The sequence below is a fragment of the Crocodylus siamensis genome, chromosome 13 (genome assembly GCF_052110815.1).
Source record: "Crocodylus siamensis isolate JL-2025a chromosome 13, ASM5211081v1, whole genome shotgun sequence".
NCBI classification, from domain to species: domain Eukaryota; kingdom Metazoa; phylum Chordata; order Crocodylia; family Crocodylidae; genus Crocodylus; species Crocodylus siamensis.
This window is the reverse complement of record NC_143407.1, coordinates 13,890,441-13,906,229: the sequence shown is the minus strand read 5'-3', so window position 1 is coordinate 13,906,229 and position 15,789 is coordinate 13,890,441. Positions and strand designations below refer to the sequence as shown.

Sequence of the window (15,789 nt, the reverse complement as noted above, 5' to 3'; positions counted from 1 at the left end):
TATTGGATTGTTAGGGAAGCCATTACCTCTCATTAAATCTTACTTGGCAAGTGAATCCAAATGGACTTAAATGAGTGTGTTCACAGAGGTGGAAAATCTGGCTGCATGACCCTGAACAAGAGCAATGAATGTCACTGATGCATTGAGGAGTTGGAACAGGCCTGCTGAGGGGCCATAGCGAGCAGAGTTAGAAATGGACTTATCGCATGTCCTTCTTTATGGCTGTGGTGAGAGAGGAAAGATCATGTCTGTGAAATTTGCAGGTGCTATTAACCTGTGATAGGTGAAAATTGTGGGTAGGGGAGGGATAGAAGGGGCCTGATTTGCTTCCCAGGTAGCATCCTCTCCCTGCTCATGAGAAGATCTGATCTATCTGTAAGAGGAAAAAGATCAAGCGATGCCAAGAAACTACAGTGAAAGGGTGGCTGCCTGAGAAATACCTTAGACACACAGAGCAGACAACTTCCTAGGGAGAGAGGCAGCAGGGGCTGGGCAAGTGCTTCATTGGTGAACAAATCCTTGTCATGGGCTGGGAGACAGCAATTTCCCTACCTCCCTGAGTGGTGAGGGTATTGTGGTGGTGATTAGGCAGATGAAATGAGGCATCAGGTCTAAATAATGCTGCCTGGAAGACCAGTGCATCATAGGAGATGTGGTGTTAATAATGGATACCAAGCAATTAGGAAGGGTGGGTGCATGACGCAAGCTGAGCTGCAGCTCCCACAAGGTGCCACAGCAGCATTTCCCAACTGAGATATTTCTGGGTTTGAATTATTGCCAAAGAATGGAAATTTTCCATCAGAGGGAAGGGAATGCCACACAGGGCTGATATAGTGCTTTGTTTCAGCTCAGAGTGAGTCTCGGGACTGTGGGAGGAACTGCAGTTCCCATGCAGATCAAAGCCAATGGGAAAGTTCCCATTAGTCACTGGGTGGCAAAGATTTTGAGTCTATCACAATCACAATGAGCTTCAGAGAGTAAGCCAGCCACCCAGATGCTATTGCCACCCTCCACTGGCCCTTCCCCACCTCTCTCATCTGCCTCAGTTGAGACAGAGCTCTGTCCTTCCTCCTGGCAATGATTTCAATGCTGTAAACTCCCGTTGTCTTCAGTAGAGTCACCCTTGGCTGGCAAAGGGGAGAGCACAGGACCAGGATGGGCAGGGAAGACAGGCCCGAGCCAAATCCCAGATCCACATTCTCTCCACAGAGCTGGAGATGTCTGAGATCTGGAGCTGGGGTGGGAAAAAGCCTCTCTCTCCCCCCGTGATGTGGGAATGAGTGGCGAGAGGCAGCCCTTCGTCGGGCAGCAGCCGCCCACTCCCTGCGTGCGTGGAAGGGGGAATGCCCCAGCTCCATTCTTTTCCTTGTGGGCTATTTAGCAATTCAGTCCCAATCTCTCCCAGGGAGGGGGCGGATTAAGAGATTTGTGAAGCAGGAGGTGTCAGCAGAGTTCTGAACCAGCCGCGCTTGTCAGCATCGCTGCAAGCGTTACTGTGTCCTGCCTAAATTAAAGAAAAAGGAAGAGACTCTGTCTGATTGAACTTCATGGTATTTTGGCTTCCAATGATGCATTTAATGGAAGAAATCTGCCTGCCAAGCTGGTGGCTTTCAAGTGCGTCTAGAAGGGAAGGGGGCAGGGGAAGGGAATGCAGCAAAGAGAAGGTTGCTGATTGACAATAAACAGTGGGAATGCAATGCTGAGGCCCCGTGGATCTGTACAGACAGATCATTGTGTCGCGGGTGCACAGGACTAAATGACCTGAGAGGCTAATGACATGGAACAGGACACTAGTGTTGATGTCCTGCTGATGACAGCTGCAGGGGTGCAGCCAACTGCCCCCAGATTGCACTCCCACCCTGAGCTTTCTCCCACCCGTGGACAGTGGGACATCTGTAAGCACGTGCCTTTGCACGTGTACAGAGGCACACGCTCTTCCAAGGACAGTCAGCTTGTCTGCACACACATACAACAGTCTGACTCAAAAGGTGCAGCAAAGTCTCCAGAAGCCAACGGGTGCGGCCAACCGCTCCTTCCCCGCTGCCCACTTCGAGTCCAGTTGCCAGACAGAGGCAACCAGGCAGCAGAAGGGGCAGAGCAAAGGCTGTTTCAGTCTGAATCCCCCCCGCCACCCCAAACACCTACCCACCAGCACATCCGTTTGCTTGTAGGGGATCTGCAAGATATTTAGTGCTTGTTTCTTCCGTGGTCACAGGTTTGTGTCCTGGGCACATACTCTTCCCCCCACATCCCATTCTCCCCAACAGCATGTAAGAACCAGCCTTGCCACTTCTGTTTAGAGCAGCTCTGGACTGTGCCCCACCCTGCATAGTCTCATCTTAGAGGCATCTCTTCCCCATGTGGAAATCAGCAATCAAAGGAAGCAATTACACCAAATCACACTCCCCAAGTGACAAATAGCCCAGCCTGCCAGGCGGCTTACATACCACCAAGAGCAGGTTGCAACCTGCTCCCACACTTTAAAGAAACGACCCTGTGCTATTTATGCTGTTGGAGGCCTAATTATGGGAGCAATTTTCCCTGGATTCCAGAGAGGGGAGAGAGAGAGAGAGAAAGAAAGAAAGAGTGAGTGAGTACTGGCACACACAAGTGTGCAAGGCTATTAGCAAGTGCGGATGCCTGTGGGTGATCTCACAATCTCCTTAAATCAGTAGTGTAATGGTGGATGGATGAGCAGGGCACGAGCGCCAAGCACAGCTGAGGGGAGGGTGCCTGAATGAAAATGGTGGGGTATCTCACCTTCCTGCCCCCGCACCCTACATCATTTCTGCTCCAGCTCCAGCAACAGCAGCAGGGCAGGCAGAGAAGCGGTGGGGTTGCGCTGCTAAGGAGTGGCCAGCAGTTCTTTGCTGCAGAAGGGAGATGTTGCCCCCTTTTTGCCACTAAAAACAGTGACTTTTTTTTTAAGTTGTTCAGCTTATAGCAACAGCAGAAAAAAGGATGGCATCTTCCCCCTGCAGCAGTGAACATCCAGCTACTTCTGGTGTCTGCCTTCTCCAGCGTGGGACGGGGACAAGGAAGGTCCAGGGTGCAAAGGGGGAAGTCGGGGAGAGAGAGTTGCAGTTCAGCCCAGGGAGCAATACTGGCCGGTTACATGTTTTGCTTAAAACCTGCCTGTGGCCTTTACAAAACACTCTTTGAAACATATTCAAGAGCTTCTTAAATGGATCTATTTGTTACCTATGAAGTCCTGCCCAACTCATATCTAAGCCTTTTAAAAGAAGAGTTGGCTCTCTTGCCAATTTTTAGTTCCCCTGACAAGTCTGTATTGCAGCAAGCATAGTTATCCAACTTTTTAGGCCTGCTAGAGGATTTATCAAACTCTTAAAGTGGCCTCGAGGTCCAACCACCTGGTGGTGGCATAATCCTGGGAATGCTGCCATTGCTTGAGAGTCTCATGAGATTAAGTGTTATTCTTAAAGCCCCTGCTCTTAGAGTCATGTGACTATGGGAATTTCACCTTTCATTTGGGGAAAAAGAAATCGTTTCTAGGCTTGCTGATTGTGGAGATGCCTGGAAACACAATCTGAATGTGATCCTAAAAGCTCAGAAACTGGAAGGTAAAGAAAAAGATTCCAGCGGTGATTGTTCTTTCAAACCTCCAGTTTTTCAAACCAGTTTCTGGGGTTTGGGCTGCAACCCATGATTTGTGAAAACAGAGCTGGTGACACTGCTATAGTGCAAGCAGCAGGTACTGGTAGGTGATACTGAAGAGACAAGCGGGAGAGATGTGCCCCATACTGGGGAGGAGGAGGTCTGGTGACAAGGTGTTGAGTTTAGACCTGAATTAAATTCCTGGCTCTGCAGCAGACTCACTTTGATAACTTCACAAACTTGCATAATCTCTGTGCCTCGGACACTATTTGTAGCAAGGAGGGGAATAACTAGAACTGCTAGAAAATGGGGTACAAATTTAGACTTTTCCATGAAAAATCAAAAACTAGGAATCTGTGTGAGTGTCTGAACCCAGCTTGAAACTTGCTCAGACTTTGATTCCAGTGAGATCCAGTGGCAGGGAGTTTCACAGTCTAATCCATGGTGTGAGAACATCTCCTTTTGCATTGGTTTGTGTTTGCCACCTTCAGCACTTCACTGTAAGACTTTCTGGGCTTCGGTGGGGAAACAAATGAGAACTGCAGTTTTCACTTTCACTGGTGGTACCATGCCCCCCTGGGTGTGCAGCGTGCTTCTGGAGGGGCCATGAAAGGAAGGAATAAGGAAGGAGGAGATGGGAAAGAGGATATTTAAATGGAGAAAAAGAAAATAAAAGACAAAAGACATAAAACAACAGGTCACATGTTGCTAAATGGTGGCCCAGCAAGGGCAGACCAGATAAGGTAATGATTTAGGAACATCCCTTCCACGCCAGAGACAATGTGATCAGCTGGTCTGTGTGAAGGAAGGAGTAGCCCCTCCTCTCCATCACTCTGCCATCTCTACTGGCTTTTAGAGCAATAAAGTAGGGTTTCTATTTGTATTCAATATCACTGAGCATCTTTATGGGGAAAATATGAGTCAAGGCCTCTTACAAGGACAGTCACAAAGCTAATTTCTTCTCTTCTGTTTCAGTGATTGTAGAACAGGGCTCTTTCCCAGGAACTGAGCGTGGGATCACCAGTGCTGGAAGCATAGGTCTCTGCTGGTTAAACTGAATAAGCTGGCAGTAGCAGGTCTTGACATGGACACAAGCCTTAAGTTCAACTTTCAGTCATTGTAGTCATAGCCTGCTCCCAGAGACCTGGGAGGATTTGTAGTAAGATGTATAGGATAAAACTTGTTAAGTTTCCTCAGGGATGCTGATATGACCTTGCCTCTTTTTTTTACTGCAGGCGCCTCTCTGGAAACCAGCTCTTCAGGATCCCAGGGGAAGCCTTTTCTGGCCTCTACAGTTTGAAGATTTTGTAAGTCACATATTCGCAGCCTACTGTTTTTACCATCGATCAGACAATAATACCTTTCATCCACAAGACATGGGGCTCTGCCCCATTCAGAGCCAGCTACAATGTAATATGGTACCATATTACCAGTGTCTAAATCTATGCAGGTTAAATGCCAAGCCAGATGACCTTGCAGCAGTTTTGATGCACTTTAGAGCTCTGGCATACCACTGGTTATAGCTACAGGCAACAGCATTATCATTTGGTACTGTAGGGAAGCCCATAGGACTGTCAAGCTCAGGTGCTGCCTGAAAATGAATGACAGACAAATGTCTGGAGGTTCAGAGTTTGGACACTCATCTGAAGAGCCAGGCTGAAAGCTGAAGCATTTTCCTGGAGTTTATTTAGGACTTGCTCCAGCCCACTGAAGTTGAGAGGTCAAATACAAAAAACATGCCTGGATAGAGGCCAAACTGCCATTGCATCAGCAACTCCCAAACACTAATTCATTCAGGATTTAGGATACAGGATGAATCCTGATGAATCCCATCAGGGTTAATGGGTTCCCCTTAACAGGCCTGCAGAGTTCTCTAATAGGTCTTAGACAATATCCTGCTGGGTACAAGGTAGAGACTCCTGTCCCTTGCACCGGCTCTCTCTGCAGCCACGCCATTCTGCTGCCCAAAGAAGAAGGTAGTGGGGCCTGGGAACAGCCCTGCCCGTGGTGTTGTAGGACTAGCAACTCGTGGGCAGACTTCTTTCCTGACATAATTTCACAGCACACGTGGGAGCCCTACCAGGCATGAATTCGCACGGCTCTCTGCAGCTACCAGACAGTCCAGCTGCAGCCTCTGCTTAGCACCTAGTTCCTTTTTCTTGCTCTCAATACACATTCTTCACATTTCCCCTGCAATCAACACTTCACCCCGGAGGGGATGTTTTGAACTCAACCGCAATGTGAAATTGTCGTCGTTGGCCCAGTTTATATGAAGCAAGCAGGTACAAACCTGCTCTCGGGATTAGAGAGTACAGTGCTGTTTACTAGGCCTTCTGAAGATGTAAAGCATGAATCCTGCCCTAAATCTCTAGGCTTAGCAATGAGCTCCTTCTTTATCCACTGCCTGCATTAGGCAATGAATCAAAGGAACTGAGGAAAAACCACAGCTCACCCACCCAATTTCAACAAGAAGAACTTTCTACTTGGGGAACTTGTGGGCTTTGAAAGCCTCTTTTGATCAATTCATATTAGAGTCACTCCCAGCCGGCTAATGATGCAGAACATAGGAAGGATGAAGCCTGCACAGCATCCCCTGCAGACTACAGTAATAACAACAAGCCAGCTCTGCCTTGCACGGGACAGTCCAACTTCTGAGTGGGTGGGGGCCACCTACCACGCTGGCCGCAGGCCCCCAGGGTGCACACCACACAAGCGGGTGCACGCCATGCGGGCTTCCTGAGGCCACTCTCTCCCATGCTGTGGGACCAGTGCAGCTCCCCTACCTCATGTGCAGCATGAGCCCTTCTCCCTCTGCAAGCCTTCTCCGTTGCTGCAGCTTTCACTGCCCACTCTTACCATGCTGCCCAGCCACAGAAAACCCTGCCACTGCAGCAGCAGGAGCAGTTGGGAGGAGTATTAGCTGGGCAGGTTCCTGGGAGCTGCACATTAACCCCTGATGGGCCTGAGTGGCTGATGGGTCACCAGTTTGACAGCCCTGGCCAAGCAGATACCAGGGAAGGCTGCCAGACTTCCCCATCCTTCTTCTGTGATAGGCAGGGGGGGTTCTGCACTCTCAAAAGTGGGTGTGCTTCAACCCCAGCCTAGAGCCTCCCCCCACAATGGAGAAATTAGGAAGGAAAATGCACGTAGAAACTCCAGGCTGTCTCTGGCAAAAGCACACAGCAAAGTGGAGTCCTGCTTTGCCATGCACAATCCAGCTGTACCTCCCACCCCCCCAGCAATGGTGAGGACAGCGAAGGGAAGAGAATCAAGGCGTGACCATGTCCCAGTAGCCACCCACCCACTGGGGGGTTGGGGCCATGCAGGCAGGGTCCCGGCCAGTTGGAAGGTGGTTCGAAGCAATCAAGGCTGTCTGTGCCATCACCTCCACCTGGTTGAGGAATGGGGACTCCTACGTACCCATAGATTCTGGGACAACATAGTGTCCTACAAAGTGTCCAGGAGACAGAAAGGACTGGCAAAGGGAAGGTTAAAATCTCCCCTCAGAGCTAAACTAGAGGGGATAACAAGATGAGGAGGATGGCCCTTTACATATATGAGCAGTGATGGGTCTTTTGAAGAGGCTTTCTGCTTTCAAACAGCAACTCACTGTCTTGCCTGCCTGTCTGCTGCTGGGAGCGTGCAGCCTCCCAGAGCTTCAGCTGCATGTGCTGGATTTCTGGCCCTGGTTGCTGTGGTGTGTAAGGCTGTCGTGTGCTTCTGATTTACAGCCTTCCTCCTGGAGCTGCTCTAATTGTTTTCTGTAAGGATATTGCTGGTTTCCTGGGAGTGAGGTCATTGGCAGACGCAGTTGTGTCTCCCCTCCAGACTCACTACTGGTTTCTGCCTCCTCCACCCCACTTCTTTTGCTACCATCAGAGGGAGGCACATGGAGAAGGGGCTACAGATTGGCAGGATGATCTCTGAGGACTAACTGGGATTTGACAAGCCACCAGGACTGGTGTGAGCATTAGGGGATGGGGCAGTCTCTCAGCCTTCACGGCCACTTCCCACCCCAGGGTTGCTGACTGCTGTTCTGTCAGGCAGGGACAGGGAGCTGGGTCCTTCACCCAGCTTTGCCATTCATCTGCTGGGGGGTTTGGGGCAAGACAGGTCCCCCTTGCTGCCTCTGTTTCCTTTCCCAAACTATGCTTGCCTTTCCTGCTCAGGCTGTAAGCTTGTCAGGGCAGGTATCATCTCTGGCTGTGTGTACATAAAGCACCTGACACAATGGGGCTAGGCTGGGGCTTCTTCATACCATTGTGATACAAATCTCCAAGACGCCCTGTGAGAGAAAGATAGCACCAATGACATTTTGCAGATGGGGAAAATGAGGCACAGACAGCTGAAGAATGGGACCTGTATCAGAGCAAGAGTATCCTGCCTGAGCCTACCATCAGTTCCTTCCACCTTCCCCTGAAGCATGTGGGGCTGCTGGTGGCCAGAGGATGTCAGACCCACCCAGTGGAACAGAGGAATCATTTCACTGGGTCACTGGGCCACGTTCTGTCCCGTCGTGACCTGTGGAGGAAATTGCCTGTTGGGTTTCAACTGGCAAAACTACAGGTGTAAAGGACTCAGCAGTGCACATGACACCAAATTTACAGTCAGGTGTTGCACTGATTCTGTATTCAATCATGCCCTGAATATTGTGGAGCCATTCACACCTATGCAAAGTGGGTGTGAGAAGGCATCTCTCTGGCAACATTAGACACCCCCCCCCGGTGAACAGTGATCTGGCCTGGGTTATATGCACTTCTTTTCACTTCCTAGCTAAACTACAGCAACGCAGTGTACCTGGGCATAAATCGTTTTGCAGTGAAAAGCTAAGTTGTTGAGGGTTAGCTTTTATTGCCATGAGATAAGAGTATGGCCATGGGCACTTACTGCATGAATTTATCAGTGCACCCCTACCCTGCCCAGAGCACTGCAGTATGTCTCCTCAGCTACACGAGCTAGCACAAGCACATCTGCCTTCCCCCTGGCTCCCTACACCTGCAGAATGTCCTGTGGAATAGCAGGTCCAGCTCAGGGGACTCATCCTTATCTTCAAGGGACTCCATGGCCTGATTCCCAGGATAGCTATAAAAGCCACAGTCTCTTGGATAGCAACTGCAGTGCTAGCTCCACTCCCCAGGCCAAGGGGACTTTCGGTATTAGAAATGACCTGCACAAGAGACCAAGTGTTCTCAGGAGCCTGTCCCAGAGAGTGGGATGTATTCCCATGAGACCTGTGAACCACCACAAACATCCCCATCTTTCACTGCAAGTGCCAGGTGTCCTCCATCTTGCCGTCACTGCTGCAAGCATGTGCACCTTGGAGGTAGTAACTAGGGACTGAATTGCCAGGAGAAGAGAGCCCTGGGGCATGGGGTATTAAAAAGCAAGATGTATCCCGCAGTCTGAGATATCCCTGCAGATGAGCCATCCCAGGGTATCGGCAATCTGGGGCTGCTATGTATCATGCAATATTAGACTTGAAATAACATGAGCTATCTCAGGACATGAGCTGCTTTAGAAATACTCAAATGGGGTTGTCTGCGGGGTGAAATGTGTTCTGCCAAAAGGGTACCTCTTTGTCAGCCCTAAAGATTGAGGTCCTCAATCTGTGGGCACACAGGCCTGGCAGGTGTGGTGACAGTGTCTGCCTCCATCCCCTTTGTCTACTTAGTGGTCCTACCGCCATGCTTCAGGCCCATGATGTGGCACAGAAGAGCTCAACCTCCACCCAGTCCAGTCTCTGTGAGGAGGGCATGCAATATTCATCCTTTGGAAACTGGACCAGGTGGGCACCCGCCCTCTCACATGAGACCCCCATCAGTGAAGAGTGACTTTGGATACTAGTGCCCCCACCCCGGTGTTCTCAGGGGAGCAATTCAAAACTAAAAAGACTGCTTCTTCTCTAGCTCTGGGGTCATGCAGGAGTGACCCTGCTGTGGTTCTCTCTAGCTGTCACATGGCTGGATCACTGTGTCCGTGGGAAAGGAGATGCACAGGGCAAAATGCCCTGCAATACCAGGTCTACCAAGACACTCTGGCTGGTTCATGGCAGTCTGCTGTCCTCCTGGCTTGGCCAGCTAGTTATGTGGGGTTGGGTGTGTGGCTGCCTTATATCGGGAGAGCAATGCAGAGAGAATACTGGTGCATCTGGCTGGTGATGCTTGTGCATCCTTCACACAGGTGTGAAGGTGTCAGGTAGAGGGAGATGCAGCTGAGCAAGCTCTACCCAAGCATGAGAAGATTGGCCCCCTGAGTATTTTGGTTAAGAGTCACTGAGGCAGGTTGCAAAGTGTCTGGGAGTCCTGCAAGCACAAGAGGCTGATTCTGATTCTGGAGGGGGGAGTGGGGAACAGCATGGGAAATATTCCTCCTGTTACTAAATGAGCAGCTTTCCCCAGGAGGCATGTGGAGAAGCATGAATGGATGCTGTCTCTTTAAATCCTCTCCCCAGCCTGCTTGCCTGGAGAGGTAGGTGAGCAGCCCTTGATCTAGTCTCTCTTCCTTTCATCTTGCTCAATCCTGACAAACAATAAAGGGAGCTGGCAGAGGCCTTTGCAAAGGGGAATGACAGTACCCCCCTGGCCTGCCCAGGCTTCCCCCGCCATGGCCCTCAGGGCTGCCCTGTGTGCTTGTAGAGGGGGAGGGATCCCAAGGAGAAATGGGGCTGGCAGTCTTGTAGTGATGCTTGGGCATGCTGACAGAGACCTGGATCCAGAGGGAACCATGGCGCTGACTTAATTTGCATGACAGCCAAAGGCACAGAGCCATCTAGTTGAGGATGGTCCTGCTTTGAGCAGGGGGTTGGATTAGATGGCTAGATGATGTCTTGAGGCCCCTTCTAACCCTAATTTTCTATGATCTCTGTGGGCCCTGGCTTCATTTATTAACAGGCTGCGCTCACCTTTGCCTTCTGGCTGCCCAGCCTCAAGAGGAGGCTGGAGAGTGCTCTGGGCACTGCGTCACCCATGTCCTGGTGGTTAGAGCACTTTGCTGGGAAGCCAGAGGTGCAGGTTCAAACATGGGGGTGCCTAGAGCTCCTGTTCTGGTGGGTCTCCTGCTCTGGGCAAGGGCCCCATGCTGGGGTGCAAGTGAAAGAGCCCTTTGTCTCCTACGCCAAGTACCTTCTAGTTGCGGATTTGTGGCAGATCACATTTCAGGACTTAGGCAGCTTCACGTGCATCTGCAGGTCATTCTGTCCCCACTCAGAGCCTACGTGGCCAAAGTGCAATCTACAGAGCATCCTCCAAAGGGGAGCACATGATGAGTGCAGCTATCAAGGTGCAGATACAACCCAACCTGTGTGGAGGTGCCTAAAAGCATAGTTACTCCGCTTCGTGGGTGTGACTTCAGTGGCAAGGATGCAGCAGAATTTCGGCCTGAGCCCAAACCTCTGTGCTTTGAGCTGCTCCCAGGCTGTCCACTTTGCCCAGTTGCTGGTCTCCTTTACACCCACCTGAGAGCAAGTGGCCAGGGGTTATTTTGTTATCTGTGGACCCAGGGTTAGAAGGAAACCCATATAGACATGCCCTTAGTGCAGTAATGCGTAGCCAGGGTGCTGCAGGAGAACGATTAAATATTGTTGATTTTCTGAGTTTTTTCTGGAAAATGCTGTTATGTTTCTGTACTCAAAAAACAAAGGAGACCTAAGCACCAGCATTTTCCAAGGGATGCCTGGAGTCGACCGAGGACCTTAAGTCTAAAAAAGGTTGAGAACCACTGCTTTAGAGATTGGGTCCTCTCTAAACTGTCCTGTCTATTTGTCCATCCTATTACCATGGGCAAGGCCCACCTGGCTAACTAGTAGCCCCCTTTTATGGGGGCTAAAGGACGAATGGAACAACTAAATTCTTGGGACAACTAATGAGAAAAACAGGATAGGAGTGTCGTGTGGGTCAAAACATGAAAATAAGTGTGCCTGCAGGGGAAACGGAGCAGAGCCCCCCGGGCCACAGCCACTGGTCCTCAAAGGCATCCAGGGAGCCGGCGGATGCCACCCACTGGTGCTCTGCCCAGAATCATGCACGGACGAGCGAGAGGAAAGTGGCCTTGCAGTCCCCGGGCACCTTTCCGGCCAGATCTTCTTTCTTGGTCAAGTACAAGGCCCACTTGGCCAGGGCGATCTCTAAACTGTCCTGTGTGCCTTTGAGTCTAGGAGGACAGACAGCTCCTGCCAGCAGCCCTAAGACAGGTGAGCATTTGCAGGACGTAAGGGAGGCCCTGCCCAGTTCTGGATGGCAGCACCATGAGAGAAGGATGGTCCCATTCAGGGGAAAGAGCTTGCATCAAGTGTGGAACTGAGCAGATTGAATCTTCAATGTGCAAAGGCAACAGGACAGGGAGGTTTGCTTCAGGGTATCATGTAAATGGCTGCAAAGGCTTAGAAGAGAGCTTATCCAAATGACCAGAAAAATGCTGAGCTCACCAACTCTCCCTTCACAAGAAGGGAGTGTCAGCCAGGGCTTTGCTGATGTCCCATTGCACTAGAATTATTGCACAAGCCATCGTTTCGGTGCAGATTTATTGCCCCCAGTTGTACATGCTGGAGCACAATGAAGTATTCCTGGACTGGGGAGGCTGTTACCATTTAAGGGCTGTTTCTCCTGAAGCGAAATATGCATAGTAGTGACTGGAGCACCCACATCAGGATAAAAGAGATTCCAGCAACCGTACCCTCCTCTTCCCAGAAAATCAGGCTCTCCTGGGATGGGAAGGATGCTCTCTGTGTGCCAGATCATTTGTGTAGTTCTGCACCACACACATCTGGGATTCCCCCCTTCCCCATCCCACCACATTTCTCATGCTCCTAATTCAGTTGGAAATTCAGACCTACAAAGCCGGGCTTTCTAATGAGTTGCCAGCTCTAAGGCAGAACCTCACTGTGGTTTTGCCCGGACCTGTGTTTTGGGGCTTGTGTCCCCCACAATGGTGCTTTGTGGCATGCTGGGGCATTCTAGAGAACAGATTGCAGAGGGACCTGGCTTGAAGCACAGGTACCAGGAGTTGCTCCTTGCCAGGAAGTGTTCATATCAATTAAGCTACACAGTGGTGTAATTCCAATAGCATATCATGGAACTATCAGCCTGTTGGTACCTTTGGCTCCCATTTCACACTCAGCTGAGGAATAGGGGCTCTGTTCCCTGGGATCTAGTCTGGCATAGGCTGAGACACAGAGCTGCCATACAGCTGTCTCAGCTCCAGTGGTCTGAAAGATGCTGTTCAGGTTGAGGCTGTTGCTCTTAGCCTCTCCTGCTCCAGGCCTCTCTGCAGCCTCCTAACATAGCTATGCACTCCCCCAATGTTGCTTCTACTGGGGATGGCACATAGGAGCCAGGGGCCAAAATCTGGCCCCTCATTCTTGTGGTCATTGGGATTCACCCTGATAGGGATGGGGTGCAAGGGAATCTGCACTGGCACAGGTTTGGCTAGGGATGCTCAGATCCTGTACTCATTCTGCTTTAAGCCCAGCAGAAGGCGGGTGTAAGGCCTGTGGCTGTGAGTGCCTGTGCTTCCTGCTTTTTTTATATATATATTTCTCTATATATGGTTATATATCTACCATAAGCTTTCCTTCACACACCTTACAACAGTTTTACATCTCACGCACCCGTTACAGTAAACTCACCTGCGCTCCCATTCACAGACCTTTCCCTAATTCAGAAGAAGTCTCTTAGTCCTCCTCCCCGTTTTGGGTTTTACGTTCTCAGTTCATTCATTGCCCTTGTTGTTGTCACTGTTGCTGTCGCTTCCGCTACTGCTGTCATCCTCTCTGTCTCCAGGTTTGGTTGTGTTGCTGTGCTCGTCATCATCCACGTCCACTCCTCCTCTTGGTGGGCTTTGAAAAGTTTGTGCCACATGTCTCTCTTACAGGTGGCGTTGGTTGGTTTTTTTCTCTGTCCTCTCCCTGGCATGTCCTTGTGTAAAAGCAAATGCCTAGCACTGGCCTACCATGCTTTTTTCTTAGAGCAGCAGAGCTGGCAGTCAGCTCCCGGTGTAAACAGCATCCTTTACACTGCAGGCTGTAATGAGAACCATTGCTCTACATGAGAGGCCTGCCTGCCCTATACAGCGCCCCGCACTCTCTCCATTTCCTTCCTGCTTCTCTTGATTCTTCCTTGCTGCATTCTTCATCCCTCTCCTGACCATCTTCTTGGTTTGCTGAGCACAAAGGGGTCAGATTCTGTTCTCAGCTGCTGCTATGCCAACTGGAGTTACTGGCAGTGTCCTCAGACAGCTCACTGCCTTTTTCCAGGGCTTGCTGCTTAAAATGAGCATAATCTGGACTCAGGGAGCCTGCTGAGGATGTGTAGTGTGACCCATTGTGACCGCAGCAGTTGGGACTTCAAAGCAGGGAGATCAGAAATGAGGTGTCAGTGGCTGTGATCTGCACTATACCAGGTGTGGGGACTGTGCCATGCCCAAGGAATAAAACTGGGAAAGCCAGGGAGAGGCCCAGGGAAACTGGGCATGTGGGAGGGAGAGGTGCACCCCTCCCTGTGGGGTTAAGAGTGGGAAAGGTGGAGTCCACGCTGAGGAGAGGGGTAATGAGTATGCCAGTTCCTAGCAGCCGAACTTCCCTCCAGCTGTGCACACCAACACACACAGAGGACATACACATAGCACACATACACCTCTGCACACATAGCCAGACAAGGTTTTTTGGGTTGATGTGATATTTTTTATTAGACCAACTGAACAGTTGGAAAAAATGTTCTTTGCAAGCTTTCATGCACAAACACCCTTCTTCAGCTATAAGGAGAGTCTGTCCAACACGGCTACAACCAACATCCTTCTGCACACAAAGCACATTCCTATAGGACAGGATTGTTTTTATGAAGCACTGAGGAAAGGAAAACAGACCCCTTTACAGCCAGGCCATTAAAAGACAAAGGGACAGATCCTATTCCATCTATTTGGCTTCTAGGTAGGCTTGCGAGCCTAAGTGTGATTATTTCACCGTGCTCAAGTCCCTGAAAATCCATTAATGCATCTACTTTGGTAACGTGCCATCCTCTTTCCCATAAGACTGAGTCACAAAGAAGAAGCAAGCAGGAGGACCCACCCACCCTTTGCATTAGCAGTTTTTCAGGGGATCAAGCAGGGTAGAATAGAATTACAAGTAGGCACCTAAGTCAACTGACATAAGTACAATAGAATCTGGCCTGGATACAGAGCTACACCGGGGCAGATCTTTCATCAGTGCAAGCCTGGAAACCTCTGCTGAATTCTGGAGTCCACCCACTGGAGCAGTTTCCCCATCTGCAAACAGGAGTGATGCTACTGACCTCCCTTGGTAAAAAGCTTGAAGATCATGTATTCTAAGGCAGTGTTGGGGAACCAAGAATTATTGGTAGCATGTGGAGTCTCTTTATTCTTAAAACGCTAGCAGCCAAATAAAACAACGAAGATGGAAAGCTGGGATTTGGCCTGAGACTGTTCCAGCCCCCCTCTTTCTGTGCTGTTCATAGGATGCACATTACCATCCCCAAAACAGTAGGGCCAGATCCCTCCATCTCAAAGTCTAGGGACTGGAAAGAAACCCTGCGAGTACTTCTACACATGCAATTAATGTGCCCCTGTACACATCTGAATGTGTGCCAGTTGGAGGAAATTTGCTCCCAATGGGAACAGTTCAGTCTAGGGCTGCTCCTGCCCTGCTCTTCCCCCCGGCAGCAGTCAGGGAAAGCTTCAGACTCCCCTGGGGCCAGCCCCAGGCTGGTAGCAGGCACAGGGGCTGGTCCTGATCTCTGTGTGGAGGGAGACAGCTTTCCCAGCTGTCAGGCAGCTGCCTCCCAGCCATGTGGAGACTGGAATGGGTCCCAATCTCCATACGGCTGGCAGGCAGCTGCCCAGCAGCTGGGACAGCTCTCCCAGCCACGTGGAAATCGAGATGAGTCCTGATCTCCACGTGGCTAGCAGACAGCATCCCGCGAGCTGGGACAGCTCTCCCCACCCTGTGGCCGTCTGCTGCCAAGGCTGACTGGGAGCAATTTGCTCTCAGTAAGCGTCTACATGTGTGCTTCAGTGCATTAGTTCAATGCACTGATTTCTAGTACCTGTATCTACAGGTACTAGAAAACAGCACATTAGATTAATCTACTGCACAATAATTGCTGCATACAGTGACAGTCTATTATGCAGTAGGTTAATCTAAGGCACAGTAAAGCATCTTGTGTA

At 50.4% G+C, this 15,789-nt stretch overlaps 1 protein-coding gene across 1 annotated transcript in view; it reads left to right on the top strand.

Annotated features, from left to right (window-relative positions):
- The window catches only part of LGR6 (leucine rich repeat containing G protein-coupled receptor 6), a 216,498-nt gene that overhangs the window by 79,738 nt on the left and 120,971 nt on the right, over positions 1-15,789 (top strand). Inside the window, exon 3 of the mRNA XM_090025815.1 lies at positions 4,851-4,922. Coding sequence (XP_089881941.1) covers positions 4,851-4,922 — 72 coding nt within the window. The remainder of the gene's footprint in view (positions 1-4,850; positions 4,923-15,789) is intronic.